General features: G+C 46.1%; 1 protein-coding gene across 4 annotated transcripts in view; it reads right to left on the bottom strand.

Annotated features, from left to right (window-relative positions):
- Positions 1–23,424, bottom strand: part of RTEL1 (regulator of telomere elongation helicase 1) — a 147,370-nt gene that overhangs the window by 62,283 nt on the left and 61,663 nt on the right. For all 4 annotated transcript variants that reach the window (XM_083360825.1, XM_083360827.1, XM_083360828.1 and 1 more), the window contains exons 17-21: positions 22,877–23,009; positions 15,912–16,025; positions 7,621–7,661; positions 5,583–5,668; positions 3,776–3,853 (exon numbers count right to left, since the gene is read on the bottom strand). In XM_083360825.1, the coding sequence (XP_083216951.1) occupies positions 3,776–3,853; positions 5,583–5,668; positions 7,621–7,661; positions 15,912–16,025; positions 22,877–23,009 (452 nt within the window). The remainder of the gene's footprint in view (positions 1–3,775; positions 3,854–5,582; positions 5,669–7,620; positions 7,662–15,911; positions 16,026–22,876; positions 23,010–23,424) is intronic.

The following is a 23,424-nucleotide window of genomic DNA, read 5'->3' as shown; positions in this document are numbered from 1 at the left end:
CATTCAAGCCACCTGTCAAACTCTACAGACGAATTTGGCTGAAGCCATTTTCCCTTCGTTTTTTGGTCGCCGCAGGATGGGGGGGGGGGCGTATGTGTGCTTTTAAGGTTAGACAAAAAATAATAAATTGTCCCGTGGGAACCAAGGTCATTGCTGATTGCATTTTGGCAGGGGCCACAGCTTGGTTAGAAAGCCCACACAAGTAGTTAATTCGGGGAACATGATTTATGACACATTGTTGGGGTGGGAAGTTCAACTTTGTCACATTGTAAACTTTGGAGGGGGAACTTCAATCATGGTTTCACTTTTGATCCTGCTGATGCTATGTAGCCAAATAAATATGTTCTTTAAGGAAACCTTTTTCTTTTTTACTGGTCTCATTGATCGGAACCACGGCACCACCGCATTATGAAGCAACGGACACGTCTGGATATTTTTCCAGGGCAGCCCCATGTAGAGTGCATAATAAAAGCGAAGTCCTGCGTTCTTCCCGCTTGCAAGTAATCAAGATTGGAAAACACCACATTAGTTCCCACTCCTTGTGAAACAAGCCCTCCAAAAAAAAAATTAAACTACTGAAATCTATTTGCGACTAATGTTGTAATAATATATTAATCAGTATTTAACTAGAGAGGATAATTATGGGTATAATGTCCTTTTCTAATGCACCTTTATAATGCTTCGATTGTTTTGTGTTTTGTGGGGTTTTTTTTTTGTCCTTTTGGAATTTTTTTTGAGTTTTGTATTTTGAATTTCAACTTTGTTTTTAATAATAATAATAATAATAATAATAATAATAATAATAATAATAATAATAATAATAATAAAAATAATAGGAAAACACTGCTTTAAACTAAGAGTTGCTACCGTTCATGATAACTGATCAACTCATATTAGCCCTGGCCTCTTCCAGCTGCAATAAGAAATTCATCAGTTATTGGTAGGGCAATATTGTGAGGTTATTGGTAGCGCAATATTGGAAGAAGGACTGCCTGCCTACTATAGAGGAGTGGATGCTTAAAGTGTCAAATTTAGCAGAAATGGCTAAGATTTCTGCTTACTTGAAGGATCATTCACAAGAAAGATACATTTCGGTTTGGAGAAGATGGATAGATTATATTCAGAAAAAATATGGGACTAAAAAGTTCCATTTAGCTTATGAGTAAATTTTAGATTGTTATAATTTTTTTTATAAGTTGGATATTTTAGAGTGTTTGTAATTATGTTATAGGCGGGTTAAAGTGTATTATGTATTTGGTTATTTATATAGTCGATCAGTGTTAGCTAGATTACGATTACTATATATTTGTAACCCTGTAACCAGCTTTGGGAAGTGGGGGAGGGGGAGGGGGGGGTTAGGGGTTAGGGGATGGGATAACATTGTAACCTTTATAAAACTTTTGAATAAAAAAAAATTCGTCAGTTGTGCTGAGCAAAAGAAAACAGAAAAATCTCACACAAGGTCCAAAAAATACAAAGAACACATAATTCTTTCCCTGTTCCCAAGGGACAGTGCCTTCACTCTTACTGAGTAAAAATAGCTTTTTTTAAATAACTCAGCATTTACTAATCCAGTGTTTTCCAAAAAATGATGATATAGTGACCATGGCCCCAAACCATGTAGCCTTTAGTTGGCAACCCCCAGAATGGTGGGTCACGCATCGGTTGCCCAATACCCCCATTAGCCCACTGACTGGGTTTGCAAAATTCATTGCGTCACCAACAATCAAAGAAGCTGGTTTTTGTATAATATCCACAACCCCCCCCCCAAGAGCTAAGTGAGATTTAAAAACAATCTCAAACTGGCGGGATTTTACCTGATCTTCTAAATCAGAGGTAGGGAACTGTGGCCCCTTTATGATTTGTGGACTTCAACTCCCAGAATTCCTGAGCCGACCAGTCCACAAGTCATAAAAGGGCCATAAGCTCTCTACCCTTGTTCTAAATAAATAAATAAAATGACCTATAGAGTCATTTTTGTCCTGTTATATTAGCCCAGGCTGGATGCGTTGTGCCGAAACCGCACCCACCCCATTGCCGGCAATGGAGGAAAAAGTCGCGATACGTCACAACACGTCACGCGACGTTGCAAGTTTGACACCCCTATATTAGCCCATCCCATCAGGTCAGGCAGAGATGGTATGGTGGACTCAACCAAAGAAGTCCAACTGGCGGGGGTTCAGGAAGACTGTCGACATTGCTCCCTTCCTATGGAACAGTCTCCCTCTTTCAGGAAAGGTGTAAAAAGATGGTTCTGTGGCTGTGACGACTCTCCTAGATCTCTCCAGGTGTCAGTTTGGAGGAGGATGAACCAGTCCTGGGCACGTCAGGAGGGGAGGAGTTGGTCAATGGCTCTCAGCAGCTGGCTGAGAGGGCATTGGCTGAAGCACAGCTGCAGCAGGACAGCCCCGAGGCTTCAGGTGGGGGAAGTGTGCCGCTGCAGCTGGCCAGCGATGAGGGGAGGAAGTGCTTTCTGCACCTGATTCCAGAACAGGTAGGGCAGAGAAAAGGCAGGAGCAGTGAAGGTCAGCCCAACTACTCGTGAGGAGGCAGCCCTGTCCCTCTCAATGGGCTGCATCAGAAGCTGGCTATTTAGCCAGCAGACAGATGGAGATGAGGTTGGAGATAATGCGTTCCATGCCTAGCTGCCTGTTTCTTGGTGGTTGTGATCGCTGCCTTGCTTTGGATCGACTCCACACCTTGATTTTGGATTGTGCCCTGTGAACTCTTGACTTTTCTTTCTCTTGTGTGGTGGATTTAATTTTGCCTGGTAGATTTGTCTTGTTTAGGGAACTTTCAAGTGCCTTGTGGAGTCATTGGCCATTGCTCTATGGCAGGGTTCTTCAAACTTGGCCCTTTTATGACTGTGGACTTCAACACCCAGAACTCCCCAGTCAGCATGCCTGGCTGAGGAATTCTGGGAGTTGAAGTCCACAAGTCAAAAAGGGCCAAGTTTGAAGACCTGGCTGAGGAATTCTGGGAGTTGAAGTCCAGAAGTCATAAAAGGGCCACATTTGAAGACCTGGCTGAGGAATTCTGGGAGTTGAAGTCCAGAAGTCATAAAAGGGCCAAGTTTGAAGACCCCCTGCTCTATGGACTATCATCGGTCTGCTTTTGGCTAGACTTAATTGGGACAGTCTGGGTTTTTGGTGAAGGCAGCTGCTGGGGAATATTAACAAATTGCTATGTATGTGAGTGAGTGAGTGAGTGGGGACAGCACACTGGCTTTGTGTCTATGGAGATTCTCAACCATCCATGTTATGGTTGTCCCAAAGGTGCTTTTCCAAAAGGCAACTGGACTTTCATGGGGTTTTCTTTGAAAACATTTCGCTTCTCATCCAAGGAATTTCTTCAGTTTTGAAGAAGCAGAACCCCGAGCACCTTAAGAGAATTGAAAAACATTATCCAGAAGACTTGAGGAGGACTTGTCCGTGCACTCTTTTATGATCAATCTCCCCTCAAGGGCCAATTCTGGGCGGATCTCTTTCAAGAGTCGTCTTGAGGCATAACCCTTATTGGAACCTCAAAGCATTAAACTATCATCATCTAATATTAGGAATATATTTTGGCTCACTTACATTTTACATCTTTCTGGGCCAAATATTTTTCTTTAGTCAGCAAGCCGAGGGTAAAATTTATGAAAGCTGCTGAATCCATCACTAAGCCAATTAGTAAGGAAATCTCAAAGGGAAGTGATGGTGCGAGGGCTCTGAAAGAAAAGTAATTTCTTAGGGGGAAAAAAACCCACAACAAATTACGATGAAGTCTGACTGACCTCTGTGAACGTTCCTTTATGCCTCGGTTCTACAAACATGGGCTTCAGTGCTTCTATTTTTCTTCCAATATCATGGGCCTGGCAGAGCAGAGACAGAAGAGATGAGATTAAAATAAGAATAGGGAGGACTCCCCCATCGTGTAAGGGAGGGCTCTCCAAACCTGGCCACTTTAAGACTTGTGGACTTCAACTCCCAGAGTTTCCCAGCCAGCATGTCATGGCTGGCTAGGGAATTCTGGGAGTTTTTCGAGGAACATAAAACAATAAGAGTTGAAAGGGACCTCTTCAAAGCCTCCAGTGACGGAGCACCCATAACTTCTGAAGGCAAGTTGTTCCACTGGTTATTTGATCTGTTAAGGAAGTTTCTCCTTAGTTATAAGTTGCTTCTTTCCCTGACTAGTTTCCATCCATTGTTTCTTGTCTTCGGGTGCTTTGGAAAATAGGGTCACCCCCTCTTCTTTGTGGCAGCCCCTCAAATATTGGAACACTGCTATCGTGTCACCCCTAGTCCTTCTTTTCTCTAGACTATCCATACCCAGTTCGTTTCAGCCTCCCACCCCCGAAACATCTTTGTCGCTCTTCTCTGCACTCTTTCTAACGTCTCAACATTTTTTTTTTATAATAAGGTGACTAAAACTGGATGCAGTATTCCAGGCGTGGTCTTACTAAGGCTTTATAAAAAGATAAAAGGTTCCCCCACACGTGCGTGCTAGTTGTTTCCAACTCTAGGGGCCGGTGCTCATCTCCATTTCAAAGCCGAAGAGCCAGGGCTTGTCCGAGGACGTCTCCGTGGTCATGTGGCTGGCATGACTAGACGCCAAAGGCGCACAGAACGCTGTTACCTTCCCACTGGAGTGGTCCCTATTTTTCTACTTGCATTTTTTACGTGCTTTCGAACTGCTAGGTTGGCAGAAGCTGGGACGAGTAACAGGCGCTCAAAGTGGTACAAATACTTCATGTGATCTTGATTCTATCCCTGTTAGTGCAACTTAGGGTTGCATTAGATTTTTTGGCAGCTGCCGCACAAGGCTGGCTCATATTTAAGTGATTGTCCACTAGGATTTCTGGCTGAGCAAGGGGTTGGACTAGAATCAGGGTCAGCAACCTGAAACAGTGAAAGAGCCACTCGGAACTGGTTCCCTCACAAAAGGAAAAACTGGGAGCCGCAAAAAATGTGCGCGCATGGGTGTACATGTGCATATGCACAGAACAGGGTTTGACTGAAGAGTGGAGCCAAGGCGAGATATGCACCTACCCTGCATATTTGAATTGATTGTTTGAATTTTTTTAGTCCCACTTTTTTTTTTTTTGGACTGCACATGGCAGAGGACTGGGAGCCGCAGGAGACGTCTGAAAGAGCCGAATGCGGCTCTGGAGCCGCGGGTTGCAGACCTGTGGACTAGATGACCTACAAGGTACCTTGCATCATCATCATCATCATTATTATCCCTCTCACAGTTACTGCTGTTGATTCAGATTTCACCTAATCTGTATTTGTTTTATATTTGCTTTTCTCTACACGGAGTTTCATTTTGTTGGATAGGGGCCAGTGAACAAGTCTGTCAAGATCCATCTGGATCTTAAAAGCCTATCATCTAGGGTGTTTGCTATTCCTGCCAGCTTAGTGTCATCTCCAAATTTGATGAGTGACCCTTCTAATCACTCACCTAAGTCATTTGTGACTTCAACTCCCAGAATTCCCCAGCCAGACTGTTGAAGTTGAAATCCAAAGTCTTAAAGTTGCCAAATTTGGAGACACCCCCCTCCTGATCCAAGGGCTAGTCTGTTCCCCAAAGTAGAAACCTACTCTCCAATATTCCAGGTTTTTATTCATGATCGGATATGAAGGAAAAAACACCAGGAGTCCATTTGGTATTATTCGGACAAGATTAACTGCAATAAAAAACAGAGAGTAGGTTAAACCAGTTTTACCTGACCTCAGTACTGAGATAACATTTGTTTTTTTAAATGCCTTTGGACATTCCTCTTCTGATCTACAGGCAATCCTCGACTTACGGCCACAATTGGGACCAGAATTTATGTTGTTCAGCCAGACAGATCAATCCAGGGATAGATAGATCCATCATCCATGGGGTTGCAATGGGTCGGACACGACTTCGCAACTAACAACTATCCATCCATCCATCCATCCATCCATCCATCCATCTATCTATCTCTCTCTCTCTCTCTCTATCTATCTATCTATCTATCTATCTATCTATCTATCTATCTATCTATCGTCAACAAAAGTGCGTATAGTCAAGGTTATGGTCTTCCCAGTTGCAATGTATGGCAGTGAAAGTTGGACCATAAAAAAGGCTGAGCACCAAAGAATTGAGGCCTTTGAACTCTGGTGCTGGAGAAGACTCCTGCGAGTCCCTTGGACTGCAAGGCGATCAAACCGGTCAGTCCTAGAGGAGATCAACCCTGACTGCTCTTTAGAAGGCCAGATCCTGAAGTTGAAACTCAAATACTTTGGCCACCCAATGAGAAGGAAGGACTCACTGGAGAAGAGGCTAATGCTGGGAAAGGGTGAGGGCAAGAGAAGAAGGGGACGACAGAGAATGAGGCGGCTGGATGGAGTCACTGAAGCAGGAGGCGTGAGCTTAAATGGACTCCAGAAGATGGTAAAGGACAGGAAAGCCTGGAGGAACATTGTCCATGGCGTCGCGATGGGTTGGACACGACTTCGCAGCTAACAACATCCATCCATCCATCCATCCATCCATCCATCCATCCATCCATCTATCTATCTATCTATCTATCTATCTATCTATCTATCTATCTATCTATCTATCTATCTATCTACAGGCTGACTCTGTAAACCACTTAGAGAGGGCTGTAAAGCCCTGTGAAGCGGTACATAAGTCTAAGCGCTGTTGCTCTCCGTTTCCTGCCTCACTGGGTGGAGCAGGCCAACATATTGGGACAAAGGCACATACAGATGTAAATGCAGAAACCACTGCATTATATGACATCAACTTGTAAGGTCCCCTTGAGTACTCTGGACTGACAGCTGCTTTCCAAGAGTGGTTCCCAGAAACAGATTTTAGAGCCCACCAGCTCTTGAAGAATCACCAGTGGCAGACACGGTGAAGGCCATGTCAGCGTTTGGGGTTAGTTTCCTCCTTCAACCCTCACTTATTCTGCTCCTTGAGCTCTGTGCCCTATCAGCTGCATGTTCTGAACCAGCCCTCTTCTAACAAACCCCTTATCAGAAAGAAGAGACTGGAGAGCGTCCAAGGCTAAAAGGCTTCTGCCAAGATTTAATTACGCAGTTAACAAAAACACTAGAGCTTGTCTTCTCAAGCGGAAAAGTTGCTTTCAGCAACCAGCCCCTCCCCAAACACTCCTTTTATAGAGAGCTCAGGGCGTGGTCTCCCTGTGCCTCCTCCCGAGGAGTCCCATAGCCTTTCTTTGTTTGTTCCTGCTCGACTGCCTCCTGCGTCGGGCGTCCTTGAACAGGGCCAGCTGTGGGTCATCATCCTCCGCACTCTCGGGCTCACGCAGCTGAGAAGAGGTCCCCGGCTGAGGACTCTGCAAAGCCTCCAAACCATCATCAGCCGGTTCGTCTCCCTCCTCCCCCTCATCTGAGTCCTCCGATACGTCGGAGCCGGCTGTCGGACCCACAGGCTGGCCCTGAGTCACAACACTGCATGGCGGCATTCAGTCCTGATGTCATGGTTCAGACAGACAATTTAGCACCATGAACTGGGCATGGAAAAGAGATTCCAAACAAGCCCGTTTCATCGCTTGCTCAGGACTTCCCTCTGCCCAGAAGCTAACCAAGATGTTCATCTGTAGAGTTGACACCTGACTTGCACCCGGATTCTTTTCTGCCTTACCTATGGTTTTCCCAATGGCAGACAGACATTCTTCCGTAAATCTGTAAATAAAAGAGAGAAGGGATCCCATCAGCACGCAGCTTTCAGGTGTTAGGACAAAGGTCGTAAATTTCCGGGAAAAATGTGCTAAAACTGCTTTCCACGTACTCAAGCTTCGACTGGCATGTGGGAACACGTTTACACGATGGCTGCAATTAAATCCCGTCTTCAGTTAAAATTCAAGAGAGGAAATTATAGAGGAGTCACTCAAGCTACGCAGCAAAAGAAGGGCAAAACAAGACGTTTCGTGCAGAGTGAGGAGAATTAAATGTAGGAAAATGGCAATGCTGCCAATGTAACTAGTTCAACTGGAGAAATCTTAAGCATCAGAAATGGCTTGGTTTAGGGCAGGGATGGCGAACCTTTTAGAGACCGAGTGCGCAAACTGCAACCCAAAACCCACTTATGTTGGGGGCAATTAAGCTGACTTTGTAATAATGCCGCTTGGGGTGTCTGTGAAAGCCCTAATAAGCAGGCATATACATAGAATGAAGGCTACTGCTAAATTTGTAAAGCCACCCTGAGTCTTCGGAGAAGGGCGGGATATAAATGGAATTAAAATTTAAAAAAAATGTGCCGGGTGGGCGTGGCCCATTGTTGGTGGGGGTGGCCCATTGGGTGGGCATGGCTGCAGTGGTAGCGGCAGACTGGGTGGGACTAAAAAGTTCAATCAATCAATTCCAACTTTGCAAGATCCTTTTTTTTTCCCCGCAAGAATTTCAAACTGATTGACTGATTGAACCATTTTTATTTTATTTTTTTGCGCACGGCAGAGGCCTAAAGCGAAAAGGTTTTATAAAACCCAGCTGAAGGCCTAGGACTGGGGCGACGGTGCACGTGCCCACAGAGAGGCCTCTGCGTGCCGCCTGAGGCACGCATGCCATCAGTTCGCCACCACGGGTTTAGGGGTTGGCTATGTGATTTATTTAAAGCAGGGGTCCCCAAACCCCTGGGACATGGCCCACTACCGGGTCTTGAGCCGTTTGGAACTGGGCTGCGGAAGAGGCAGGCAAGCACACACGCATTCCCACTTTGCACAAGCATGACTTGTTTTAGGAGCTGTGCATGAAATTCTTCTATTAGCTTTGCTGCTGTCCTAGGGGGAAAAATTCTCTTATTGTCAATCAGCTGCATTTAGATCACAGAAAAAGTGGCCTGGTCTGGCGTGGCTGAGAGGCTAGATTGTGGCTAGCAAATCCATTTACAGTATTTATATCCATAAACCTGAAGTATCTCTTTATTTCAGCCCCGTCTGGGGATGAGGTTGGGGGTAACGATACAGCTCTGTAGCAATTATCTGCTTCATTTTGATACTTGTATTTATTTGAGCTCAATACAATTGTCTGTGGATCAATTTAAATGGGGGACCTGAAGACCTGGCTCTTTGAGCTTTCCGGCCCAGGCTGAGAGTTTTTAATTGGGGTTTTTAATTGGGGTTTTATATTTTTCAGGGATCAAACTTAATTATTTTTAATTGTTTCTTAACTTTTGTATTGTATTGACGTTTTTAAATACCTTGTAAACCGCCCTGAGTCCTACGGGAAAAGGGCGGTATATAAATTCAATAAACTTAAACTTAAACAGAAATATCAGCGGAGTCCTGATGGATTGTACCTTTAGTTCAACAGCCTGTCCTTACAATGGCCAGACATAATGAGCTGTGAGAACAATATGAGAGACAGAAGAAAGAGCTACAGCCTACACCACAGTCAGTTTGAATCCAAAACCAGAAAATGTCATTTGAGAAAATATTTTCAGAATTGACCTCTGGAACTTTAAAAGGTCTGTTACTCTTCAGTTGACGATAAAAGGAGCATTAGTTGTTGTGACATGGGTTTTCTTGTTTAGACTACCTCGAAGGACAGTCACAAAGGGACTTCCCAAGGAAAAGTCCACTAGTCTCTCAGCAGACAAGTTCACAGGCAGCTCCATTATCGTCAAAGTGAAGAGTCGCTGTTCCCCATCACCTCATTGATTGCGCCAGTCTTTTTGGGACGTCTGCACCACATTTCACAGTAGTAAATCCCAAAGTTGACGTATGTCTTGTGTAAAGAAAAAAAAAACTTCCTTTATCTGGCCAAAGTCTTCCACGATCCAATTTTATTGGGTGATCTCTAATTTTTTTTGGCAAGGGGAAATAGCTTCTCCTTCTCCATTTGATCCAGACCAGACCTAACAGGTAGTCCTCAGCGAGTTTTGCCCTGTTTTATGACCTTTGTTGACAGAGTTGTTAAGCGAATCGCTGCAGTTGTTAAGTTAGTAACACAGTTCTTACGTGAATCGGGTTTCCCCGTTGACTTTGCTTGTCAGAAGGTCACAACAGCGCATCACATGACCCCGGGGACGCTGCAACTGTCATAAATTTTAAAATGTTTTCTAATTTTAATTTTATTTATTTTATTGGGGCTGTTAATTGAATTCTTTTTAACTTTTGTATTGCTGTATTTTATTGTTGTTAGCCGCCCTGAGTCCTTCGGGAGATAGGGCGGCATATAAGTCCCAAAAATAAATAAATGAATAAATGAATGAATGAATGAATGAGAGTCAGTTGTCAAAGGTCCAAATGTAAATTATGTGACCGTGGTCATCAGTGTGAAAAATGGTCATAAGACACTGTTTTAAGGGCCACTGTAACTTTCAACGGTCAATAAATGAACGGTCGTAAGTCAAGGACCGCCTGTAATTTTGCAGCCCTCAACTGTGTCCCCTCTACTTCTTTTCTAGAGTAACGCCCCCACCCCCCAAATGGCACAATCTCTCCTTGTAGGGAATCGCTCCGGCCCCTTGACCGTTTTAGTTGTCTTCCTCTGAACCTTCCAGGGGTCTTCAAACTTGGCTTTTTTATGACTCATGGACTTCAACTCCCAGAATTCCTGAGCCAGCATGGGGGAACTATGACCCCTTCATGACTCGTGGACTTCAACTCCCAGAATTCCTCAGCCAGCATGGGGGAACTATGGCCCTTCATGACTCGTGGACTTCAACTCCCAGAATTCCTGAGCCAGCATGGGGGAACTATGGCCCCTTCATGACTCGTGGACTTCAACTCCCAGAATTCCTGAGCCAGCATGGAGGAACTATGGCCCCTTCATGACTCGTGGACTTCAACTCCCAGAATTCCTGAGCCAGCATGGGGGAACTATGGCCCCTTCATGACTCGTGGACTTCAACTCCCAGAATTCCTGAGCCAGCATGGGGGAACTATGACCCCTTCATGACTCGTGGACTTCAACTCCCAGAATTCCTCAGCCAGCATGGGGGAACTATGGCCCCTTCATGACTCGTGGACTTCAACTCCCAGAATTCCTCAGCCAGCATGGGGGAACTATGGCCCCTTCATGACTCGTGGACTTCAACTCCCAGAATTCCTGAGTCAGCATGGAGGAACTATGGCCCCTTCATGACTGGTGGACTTCAACTCCCAGAATTCCTGAGCCAGCAAGGCTCAGCTTGGAAATCTCTCCCTTTCCCCTCAGCATGGCTGGCTCAGGAATTCTGGGAGCTGAAGTCCACGAGTAATAAAAGAGCCAAGGTTGCCTACCCCTAGTATAGTTCGTTAAGAGATCAAATGGTCTATACCTGGTCTATACCTTCACTACATGTAGTTCTCAACTTACAACCAGTCTCCAATCTTCGCTTTTTAGCGAAGGTTGTTGAGAGTGTGGTGGCGCATCAGCTCCCTCTGTTCCTGGAGGAAACTGATTATCTTGACCCGTACCAATCGGGTTTCAGGCCTGGGTACAGCACGGAGACGGCACTGGTCGCGCTGGTGAATGATCTCTGGCGGGCTCGGGACAGGGGTCATTCCTCTGTTCTAGTCCTATTAGACCTCTCAGCGGCTTTCGATACCATCGACCATGGTATCCTGCTGCGACGTCTCAGGGGGTTGGGAGTGGGGGGCACTGTTTTGCAGTGGTTCTCCTCCTACCTCTTGGGCCGTTCGCAGTCGGTGTTGATGGGAGGGCAGAGGTCTGCCCCGAGGTCTCTCGTTTGTGGAGTTCCTCAGGGGTCGGTTCTCTCTCCCCTCCTGTTCAATATCTATATGAAGCCGCTGGGTGAGATCATTCGTGGTTTTGGGGTGGGGTATCATCAGTACGCCGATGATACCCAAATTTTTCTTTCCACCCCAAACCAACGCAGTGATGCCCTCGACGTGATGTCCCATTGCCTGGAGGCGGTTCGGGTTTGGATGGGGAGAAACAGGCTCAGACTCAATCCTGCCAAGACTGAGTGGCTGTGCGTACAGGCATCTCGAGTGAACCATTCTATTCCATCTTTAACGATGGGGGGTGAGGTGTTACCCCCCGTCGATAGGGCTCGCAACTTGGGTGTCCTCCTGGATTCGCGGCTCAGCCTTGAATATCATACAGGAGCCGTGACCAGGGGGGCTTTTGCCCAAGTTCGCCTGGTGCGCCAGTTGCGACCCTATTTGGACCGAGATGCCCTACGCACAGTCACTCATGCGCTCGTGACCTCCCGGTTAGACTACTGCAATGCTCTCTACATGGGGCTGCCCTTGAGGACCACTCGGAGGCTTCAACTGGTGCAGAATGCAGCCGCGCGAGTTGTGATGGGGGCTTCCCGATACTCCCATGTAACACCTCTGCTCCGCGAGCTGCATTGGCTTCCGGTTGCCCTCCGGGTGAGATTCAAGGTGCTGGTGATGACCTATAAAGCCCTAAATGGCTTGGGTCTGGGATATCTGAGGGAACACCTGCTGCCCGCATCAAGTTCCCTTCGTCCTGTGTGTTGTGATTCAGGGTCAGCCTGTGGGTTCGGCAGTTGGGTCGGATGACTCAGAGGAGGAGGAGGGGGGTGTTGAAGACCTTGCTGAGGGGGTTGAAGATCTTGCTGATGAGAGCCCTCAGCCAGGCCCCTCCCACTTGGTCACCACGGAGACCCAGCTGTGTGAGCCTGACAGCGTGGATGAAGATGACCCACAGCTGGCCCTGTTCAAGGACGCCCGACGCAGGAGGCAGTCAATTAGGAGGAAGGCAATGGGGCTTCTCGGAAGGAGGCAGAGAGAAGCCACGCCCTGAACTCTATATAAGGGGAATGTGTGGGGAGGGCTGGTTTGCTGAAGGCAACCGCTTGGATAGTTCGTGTTTCTTAAAGCTCCTGTTTCTTGGTTCGTGTCTTGTTTGTTTTTGTAGCTATAAATTTGGCAGGCATTCAGCCTCTTGCCGTTTGTAAAGGGGTTGTCCCTGCCTTTTCTGCAGGGCTGGTAGCAGGCTGGTACAGAACAGTGTGCGCTCTTCTCAGGGTGCCGCCGGCAAAGGATTGCCGGCAGGCAACACCCAGGGGGAGGGCCTTCTCTGTGGGGGCGCCTGCCCTCTGGAACCAGTTACCCGTAGAGCTTAGGACTGCCCCTGATTTTCGTTCGTTCCGCCGGGACCTGAAGACCTGGCTCTTTGAGCTTTCCGGCCAGGACTGAGGATTTTTTAATTTTTTAACTTATTGTAATTGGGTTTTTAATCAGAGATATAGGGGTTTTAGATTTTAATCAAGGAAAATTTAATCTATTTTAATTGCTATTAATTTTTGTATTGTAATGTTGTTTTAATTGCCTTGTGAACCGCCCTGGGTCCTACGGGAGAAGGGCGGTATATAAGTTTAGTAAATAATATTAATATTAATTTGTTTAGTGACCATTCCAAGTTACAATGGCGCTGAACAGGGTGTATAACCTTTTTTCACACTTACGACCATTGCAGCATTCCCCAGGGTCAAAACTTAGCCGCTTGGCAACTGACTCGTATTTATGACGGTCGCAGTGTCCCGGAATCACATGTTCCTCTTTGCAACCTTTTGGCAAGCAAAGTCAGGGGGGGAGGAGGGGGGGGAAGCCAGATTCGTTTAATGACCATGTTGCTAACTTAACAACGGCACAGGTTCACTTAACAATTGCGGCAAGTAAGGTCGTCAAATGGGGCACACCCTACTGAACACACCTTCACTTAGCAAACAGAAATTTTGGGGTCAACTTTTTGTGGTTCATAGGTCGAGGACTACCTACCGTATATATATCCTTTTTTGAGGTGTGGCAGCAACCAGAATCGTACGCTTTATTAGAGGGGCCAGTCTCCTCCTCCAACTGAGAGTCGTGGAGTTTTTCAGAGCCTTCCTCTGACTCTGATGTCACTCCAGGCCCCCCTCCTCCTCCTCCTCTGATTCCTCAGACTCAGCTGCCGGATCCACTGGCTGGCGAGGAATCACAACACTAATACAGGTAGTCCTCGTCTTACAACTGTTCACTTACCGACCATTTGGATTTATAACGGGAGTGAAAAAAGTGACTTGTTAACCTTTTTCACATGACCGCTGCAGCGTCCCCATGGCCACGTGATCAAAATTCAAACTCCGGGCAACCGACTCATTTTTATGACGGTTGCCTTGTCCAGGGGTCTCGTGATCACCTTTTGCGCCCTTCTGGCAACCAAATAAATGGGGAAGCCAGATTCATTTATCAACCTTGTTACTAAACTTTAACAACTATAGTGATTCATCTAAAATTGTGGCAAGAAAGGTCATAAAGCGGGGCGAAATTTCACTTAACAACTGTCCCGCTTTAGCAAGAGAGGTTTTGGGCTCAATTGCGGTCGTAAGTCAAGGACTGCCTGTCTGCGGTTAACCTTTTCCTGCAGCCCATACCCACAGTGTCAACGGCTTCGCCGAACTGCTCATCATTTGGGCACTGGGGTGCATTTTGTGTCTGTCTTGTGGGGATGACGCCACAAAGTTTCCAAACCTTTTACTCAAGGGGAAATGAGGGCTGGCCCTGATCCCAAACCAAAGACGCTCTTTTGACTTCCTGATGCTGTGTGTCGAAGAAAAACAAGAGTGGTAAGCACTCAGCGTCAAGGAAGTCAGATATTCAGTAAGGCCTGGAGTTAAAATGGGTAATGTCTAAATGTAAAAAGTATTCATATAAATTTAAGAGTCAATCAAATAGCTATGGAAGGAATTAAAAGACCAAAACACCTAGCCAGCAATCAGTGCCCAGATAAGCAGAGATTAACAGCAAGATCAACACTAGACCAACAGCCAAATTGTAATCAGGGAAACATTCAGAGAGTTAACAAACAGGCTATTCAAGGATTCTCCAAGAACGCTTCCACCTACCCCGACTGGGCAAGCCACTTATCTTTATGTATCAGCAAATCCCCCTCCTGTCTAGCACTGATGCTGTTACCTAGTAGGGTAATGAAATGTCTGCAAGAAAACCAAGCTCAGAGAGCACCAAGGACCCTACCTCCTCCTCCTCCTCGCAAACCCCACTCCCTTCCAGCACTGTTGCTGTTACCTACTAGGGCAGTGGTGGCGAACCTATGGCACGCGTGCCAGACGCAGCACTCAGAGCCCTCTCTGTGGGCACATTTGCCATGCGCCAGAGATGGCAACCGTCCCTCTTCAAGCAACCGCCCGCTAACTCGCCGAGTTCCCACGTGGCTGGATGCATCCCGGCACGGCTGGTTCCCCCCGTCCCGTCCCTCCTGGCCTCGCATGCTCTCCTTTTCCTGGGCACGACCCACTGCATCTCCTCCTCAGCTGTCGGTCGGCCATCCAGCTCAGAGGCAGCTTCTTTGAACCTCTGGCGGTGGGCAGCGGAGCCCCAGAGTGTGCCGGGCGAGGGGCCAGCAGGCTGTGGCTGGTGATGGACACCGTTGGCCCCCATGCACTTGCTGGCTTCTGTCTGCGAGGGCCGATGATGTCAGACAGCAGCTGCCCCAGCCCTTGCCTTGCCCCATGGCAATGGCACCCCCGCCCTGCCTTGCCTTACCCCGCAGGACGAGACTCCTGCCTACCGCCCCACCTGCCAGAGATGCCCTGGATCTCCTCCATCCCTGCCCACCACCCACAGGTGTCCCTCCCCACGAGCAACATTAAGGTGACCACGCCCACCTTGGTCACACCCACCCAATCTGCCATAACCACCACAGCCACGCCCACCCAGTGGGCCATGCCCACCTGGCGATAAATAAGTGGGTTTTGGGTTGCAGTTTGGGCACTCGGTCTCTAGAAGGTTCGCCATCACTGTAGTAGGGTAATGAAAATGTCTGCAAGAGAGTATTACAGAGCCCGCAGTTCCACGCTAAGCTTAAGATATTCTCTTCTGTTGGTTAAAATGTATAGCCATGATAACTATTATGTGTAAAGCACTTATATCGGTACGTATTTCTCCTTGAATGCTTAAGTGAACGCTTGAATGCTTAAAAAGTTTGGGGGATACCAAACAGGAAATAATTCATTACCTTTTATCGTAAGTGGAGCACAGCAAACCTCCATCTGGTCCCTTGGGGATGATTCCTACACAAATTTGATGTTTATCGATCACATGTGGGTTTTCCAGACACACTGGGAACGGTCTAAAGAAAAGGAGAAAGTCAACATGAGGTAATCGACGTATTATGGAGATGAGCTCCATGGCTTAATGCTTGTCTATTTAGTTCCTGAAACCAGGCAGAGGAGAAGGCAGCCACCCGTAGGTTCTTAAGAAATCCAGGAATCTGCGGTACCATTGCAGGTGGCCCTCGACTTACAACAGTTCGTTTAATGACCATTCCAAGTTACAGTGGCTATTGAAACAAGTGACTTAACGACTGTTTTTCACACGACTGTTGCCGCATCCCCAGGGTCATGTGACCAAAATTCACACACATGGCCATTGGTTCACATTTATGACAGTCGCAGTGTCCCAGTGTGTGTGTGTGTGTGTGTGTGTGTGTGTGTGTGTGTGTGTGTGAGAGAGAGAGAGAGAGACGTGATCCCTTTTGGTGACCTTCTGACAAGCCAAGTCAATGGAGAAGCCAGATTCACTAACTAAACAGCTGCAGGGATTCACTTAAAAGAGGTGGCAAGAAAGGTTGCAAAATGGGAGAAAACTCACTTAACAAATTGTCTCAGTAAACGGAAATTTTGGGCTCAATCGTGGTCCTAATGACAAGGACTGAGTGTATATATTCATTAATTCATTCCTACAGTCTCCTCAATTATGCGCACTGTTTCCTGGCAGGAAGGATGCTAACATTTTTCACACAAAGAAAAGAGAATTCCTTTCCCTAAGGAAGTTGTTTGTTCCCAATGACATTATTTATTACTTGCATCAATTGTAATCTCCATCCTGACACTTACCAACATTCTGTTCTTATTATCCAGAATAATAAAAATAGAACAGGAAGGGGAGAAAAAAAATCTTTTTCCAAGTATATCATGCAGATAATTGGCCGGGGTAGTACATGATGACTTGAAATGGACATTAATTTTTCTAAAATAATGCGGTGTAGAAATAGACTGAAATCAGTCCAAAGCAAAAAAATTGGTGCTTCAGACTTAGGTGCTGCTGCAGAACATCTGTTGAGATTCATACAAAATTATCACAGCCTTCACATCAAATGGAACAACTTAAAATTCACATTGTGTATGAGTTAATGAGAGTTACCTTGCCAACAAAGGTGAGGAGTCAAAGCTATGGTTTTTCCAGGAGTAATGTATGGCTACGAGACTTGGACCACGTGGAAAGCTGAGCGTGGAAGAATCAGTGCTTTCAAATTATGGGCCTGGAGAAAATCCTTGAGAGATTCCCTTGGACTGCAAGGAGATCCAACCAGTCAATCCTAAAGGGAGTCAACCCTGACTGTCCTTTGGAAGGACAGATCCTGAAGCTGAAGGCTCAAATAATTGGGCCACCTAATGAGAAGGGAAGGGACGCGGTGGCTCAGTGTGTTAGGACGCTGAACTTGTCGATCAGAAGGTCAGCAGTTTGGCGGGTCGAATCCCGAGTGCCACGTAGCAGAGTGAGCGCCTGTTACGCGTCCCAGCTTCTGCCAACCTAGCAGTTCGAAAGCACGTAAAAAGGCAAGTAGAAAAATAGGGACCACTACGGCAGGAAGGTAACAGCATTCCGTGCGCCTTTGGCGTCCAGTCATGCCAGCCACATGACCATGGAGACGTCCTCGGACAAGCGCTGGCTCTTCGGCTTCGAAACGGAGATGAGCACCGGCATGTAGAATCGGAAACGACTAGCACGCATGTGCGGGGGAACTTTACCTTCACCTTTAATGAGAAGGGAGGACTCTGCCGAGAAGGTCCTGATGTTGGGAAAGTTCAGGGGTCTTCAAACTTGGCTCTTTTACGACTTGTGGACTTCAACTCCCAGAATTCTGGGAGTTGGAAGTCCACAAGCCATAAAAGGGTCAAGTTTGAAGACTTGTGGGAAAGATGGAAGGCAAAAGGAGAAGGGGATGGCAGAGGATGAGATGGTTAATTAGGGTCATTGATACAATGGACATGAATTTGGGCAACCTCCGGGAGACAATGGAGGACAGGCAAGGCTGGTGTCCTGTTGTCCATAGGGTCATGAAGAGTCAGACATGACTTAGTGACTGAACAATGACAACAACATATAATAGTCCCGTACAATAATCAAGTTTAAATGCATCTCTATTCTATTCTATTTCTATTCTATTCCATTCCATATTTTCTATTCTATTCTGTTCTGTTCTGTTCTATTCTACTCTACTCTATTTGAAGGAGATGAGCAGTCTAGAAACATGAAAAACATACGAACAAACCAGAATAATCACCTAGGGGCCTTTTTTAACTGGCTGTCCATTAATCCCGGTAAGTAAACGTCTGCTTAAAGTTGAATGTTGATCTTTACAATTCTTTCTATTGTTATCTGCATTTGAACCCAGAAATTTCTGGCTTTTTTTTAACAGGCATGATAAGTCCACTAAGGCATGATAAAATTGTCAAGCGTTCAATGACATTTCCGGACACGACAAAACTGACTGTTGGCGAGCCACGTTCGAGTTCTATCAAGTGCAAACATAGCCATAACGGCGGGTGGGCAAAAAGATTCCTTGACAATCGCAAAAGAAAATGAAATGCATTGTTCTGTAACAGGAATTGGGGAGATAATGACAACCGTGGAAAATCCCTGAGTTTTTCCTTTTCGGTATCCCTACTGTCAAGATTATTCTGATTCCCAGGGGAAATGCCAAACAACTGTTTCCTTTACAGAGTTAATTTTTAGTCTGGAGGCCGATCTGCCACACCTTGCCCTGGAAGACCGGGGAATCTCCCACTTTCAAAATCTTCAGGAAGCTTTGAAACCGGTTTCCTGGAAGATCTTTAAAAGTCTCGGAATTGAGGCTGGAGAGCTCCTAGGGCCAGAAATTTTACATTAATTGGAAAGTTTTATCCTTAAACATCTGGGTCCCTAACGTTCTTTTTCAAGAGGCAACCGGACTTCCTTTGTTTTTGTTTTTCCTTGAAGACATTTCACTTCTCATTCAAAGAAATGAGGATGAGAAGTGAAACGCCTTCAAGGAAAAACGAAGTCCAGTTGCCTCTTGAAAAAACACATTTGGGACAACCGTGACCTGGATTATTCAGAACCTCCAGAGATACTTAGATATAAACCATATTTGTTTTATTGTAGGTCGCCATCGTGTGGGGACCCAGGAGAGCAGCGGTTCTATTGAACATTATTGATGGATGTGAGAATACTATGGATTCTGGATTTTGCTGTATGGGTTTTTTTAATGTTTTTTTCTTTATTTATTTGCCTCCCATCTTTATTATTTTTTACAAACAACTCAAGGTAGCGAACCTGTGCAACACCCCTTCCTCCTCCTATTTTCCCCCACAACAACCCTGTGAGGTGGGCTGGGCTGAGAGAGAATGAATGACCAAAGGTCTTCCAGTTGGCTTTTGTGCCTAAGGCAGGATTAGAACTCACAATCTGCTGGTCCAAAGTCACCCAGCCAGCTTTCTTGGCTAAGGCGGGACTAGAACTCATCGGCTTTCTAGTCTGATGCCCTAACCGCGAGAGTTGTCTTGGGAGTTTCCCGGTACTCCCATGTTACACCTTTGCTCCGCGAGCTGCATTGGTTACCAGTTGTCTTCCGGGTGAGGTTCAAGGTCTTGGTGATGGTTTTTAAGTCCTTACATGGCATGGGTCCGGAATACCTCGGGGATCACCTGCTGCTGGCGTCAACTTCCCTCCGCCCCGTGCGCTCCCACAGAGAGGGCCTCCTCAGGGTGCCTCCAGTCAGAGAATGTCGGCTGGTGGCCCCCAGGGGGAGGGCCTTCTCTGTGGGCGCTCCGGCTTTGTGGAATCAGCTGCCGGTTGAGCTCCGGATGGCACCGGATCTCCGCTCCTTCCAGCGCGGGTTAAAGACCCATTTATTTGAACAAGCTGGCCTGGCCTGATGGGGAATTACTTAGGGTTTTAATACTTATATATATTTTTTATTGTTTTTTATTGTGGGCAATAATTTAATTCTTTTTTAACTTTTGTATTTTTGTAGTTTTAAGATATGCCCTGTTCACCGCCCTGAGTCCTTCGGGAGAAGGCCGGTATAAAAATTTAAATAAATAAATAAATAAATAAATAACCACTACACCAGGGGTAGGCAACCTTGGCTCTTTTATGACTCGTGGACTTCAACTCCCAGAATTCCTGAGCCAGCTTGGGTGTTGGATAGGGATTGGTGGGTGAGAGGCTTGAATGAGGGATTGTAAGTTGCATGTTTTGCTTTAGTGCAAGGCATTTAATATTTCTGGTTTTAATATATTTAGGCACTGTGCTTTATTATTAATATTTATTTATTTATTTATTTATTTTATTTAGTTATATTTATATACCGCCCTATTCCCTGAGGACTCAGGGCGGTTTACAGGGAATTAAAAATCCAAAATACAAAAATTAAGAACAAATTAAAAAGTATTAAATTAACCCTGTAGTCAGTTAAAAAGAACCCCAAATTAAAAATTCTTCCTCAGTCTGGGCCCGAGAGCTGAAAAAGCCAGGTCTTCAGGCCCCGGCGGAATGATCGGAGGTCGGGAGCAGTCCTCAGCTCCACCGGCAGCTGGTTCCAGAGGGCAGGCGCTCCCACTGAGAAGGCCCTATCCCTGGGTGTCACCCGCCGGCAATCTCTCACCGGCGGAACCCTGAGCAGACCCTCCCTGTGGGAGCGCACTGGGCGAAGGGCGTTTGATGCCGGCAGCAGGTGTTCCCTCAAATATCCCGGACCCAGGCCATGTAGAGCTTTATAGGTAATAACCAGCACCTTGAATTTCACCCGGAGGGCAACCGGAAGCCAATGCAGCTCGCGGAGTAGAGGTGTTACATGGGAGTATGGGGAAACCCCCATTACAACTCGCGCGGCCGCATTCTGCACCAGTTGAAGCCTCCTTCTTTTCATTGCTGCTTGGGAGATTCGCAGAGCTCAGCACAAGATGGTCAGCTTCATTTGTTTCTTCGTTTGTTTGTTTTCTTTAAATTGATAAAATATGAGATAAATATGCATCCCAATAAAGCGTCCCCGGGTGGCTTATAGATGGTAAAAAGATAAATAGAAAAGCAGTTAAAATTTTTAAAAATATGCACATGTAATTTTTTTTAAAGTAGACCTCTGTATTATTCATTTACTTGATTGTGCCTCCCTTGTTTATTTTTATTGTTTTATTCCTTTGTTATTGTTTTTTTTTAGCTTTTTTATCTTTCCCCCCCCTTTGTTATTGTTATAAGCCACCCAGAAATAGCCCCATAGCAAGAAGGGCAGCAAATACATTTTAACACACAAACAAGTAAATAAATACAGACCGTTCAAATAAGTAAATATAGAGCCAGTTTGAATAGAGGCAGTTTGGTCTAGTCCAGGGGTAGGATGGTCGCGTACCACCTGCCAGGTGCCAATGTACCACAGGTGGTACCCGTACCACTGGTTGAAAAAGCCCTGCCATAGGGTAAGGGCTCCTAGGGAAAAGCTCCCATAATGTGGTGGAATGCAGTCTGGATTCCCAGAAGGGAGGGGCTGTCTGGTGGGCAGGAAAAGGGTTAAGAGAGGGTATACCTATAGCTATTGCAGATTCAGGTAGTCCTTGATTTACGACAACTGAGCTCAAAATTTCCGTTGCTAAGCGAGACAGTTGCTAACTGAGCTTTGCCCCGCTTGACAGCCTTTCTTGCTACAGTTGTTAAGAGAATCGCCGTGTCATGGCTCCGACAAATGCAGTACTTCAAAGAACTTCCAAGGCATTGTTTACCTTAAGGAATCTTTTATTAGAGTTGCATGGCTTCGGCAGGTACATATAGGGAGCCAAAATCTGAATTCTCCTCCCCTGAACACATCCTATCAAGCACAATTCCCTCCCTTAATTAAACGTCATAAATCACATTCTCCAATTAGTTTAAAATGCAAACTTACCCTCCTGTTTAACAGCCCGCCCAGTTCTTATCTTCTCTTATTACAAACAGTCCTGAGATACGTTCTCCCTACCCCTCCCACCCCCACCCAGCGTCCACTAATACCTAACTCTAAAAGTGATATACGAGTTAAAGGAAGGCTACATCGCCCTACGTTGTCAAGCAAGAACATCCAATGTTAGCAGCACTGACACACTGCAGAGTTGTTAAGTGAATCTGGCGTCCCTAATGGACTTGGCTTGTCAGACAGCTGCAAAAGATGATCACATGACCCCGAGACACTGCAGCCATCATAAAATAAACAGCCAGTTGCCAAGCATCTGAATTTTGAGCACGTGACCATGGGGATGCTGCAACAGTCATTAAGCGTGAAAAACGGTCACAAGTCACTTTTTTCACTGCCGTTGTAACTGAATAGCAATAGCAATAGCACTTATATACCTCTTCACAGTGCTATACAGCCCTCTCTAAGCGGTTTACAGAGTCAACCTCTTGCCCCCAACAATCCAGTTCCTCATTTTATCGGCCTCGGAAGGATGGAAGGCCAAGTCAACCGTGAGCTGGTCTGGATCGAACTCCTGGCAGTGGGCAGAGTCAGCCTACAATGCTGTCTTCTAACCACTGAGTCACCAGGGCCCTTCCTTCCTTCCTTCCTTAGGACTTAGCAATAGCACCTAGACTTATATACCACTTCACAGTGCTTCACAGCCAAGCAGTTTACAGAGATAGCATGTTGCCCGCAACAATCCGGGTCCTCATTTTATCGACCTCGAAAGGATAGAAGGCCAAGTCAACCTTGAGCCGGTCAGGATCAAACTGCCAAACCTCTGGCAGTTCTATCCACTGCGCCACCACGGCTCTAATAAATACATAATATTGTTGCTGTTGCTTTGGCTGCAGCTGCTGCTTTTATGTGCAGTTTGGGGTCACTTTGACTGAAGTGGTCTATAAATTATTTTTTTTAAAAAAAATCAATTCAAAAAGGAAACAAACAGGACTCACATCTGCATCTCCAAAGCGAAAGAGGAAAGCGGGGTTAGGGTGCCACTTGTCAGAATGATGGTACGGACGCCCTGACGAACCAACTCATGCATGCTGTACCCAGGGCTGAAACACCAGTAGCTCAAGATCTTCCCTGTATCAAATGAATACCAAGACAAAATGTTAGAGAAGGGGGGGGGTCTTCAAACTTGGCCCTTTTATGACTTGTGGACTTCAGCTCCCAGAATTCCTCACCCAGCATGCCTGGCTGAGTAATTCTGGGAGTTGAAGTCCACAAGCAGGGGGTCTTCCAACTTGGCCCTTTTATGACTTGTGGACTTCAGCTCCCAGAATTCCTCAACCAGAATTCTGGGAGTTGAAGCCCACAAGTCATAAAAGGGCCAGGTTTGAAGACCCCTGTGTTAGAGCACCGTCAAGTATCAAATTAAAGAAGGTAATTACTTGCATGCTTTTACATGGCCAAGTGTCTGTAAACCTGGAGTGACTTCATCTTCCTAACCTGCTTAAAAGGTAAAAAAGGTAAAGGTTCCCCCGCACATGCCTGCTAG

Source organism: Vipera ursinii (assembly GCF_947247035.1).
Source record: "Vipera ursinii genome assembly, chromosome: 3".
NCBI lineage: Eukaryota > Metazoa > Chordata > Lepidosauria > Squamata > Viperidae > Vipera > Vipera ursinii.
This window is presented reverse-complemented; position numbering and strand designations above follow the sequence as displayed.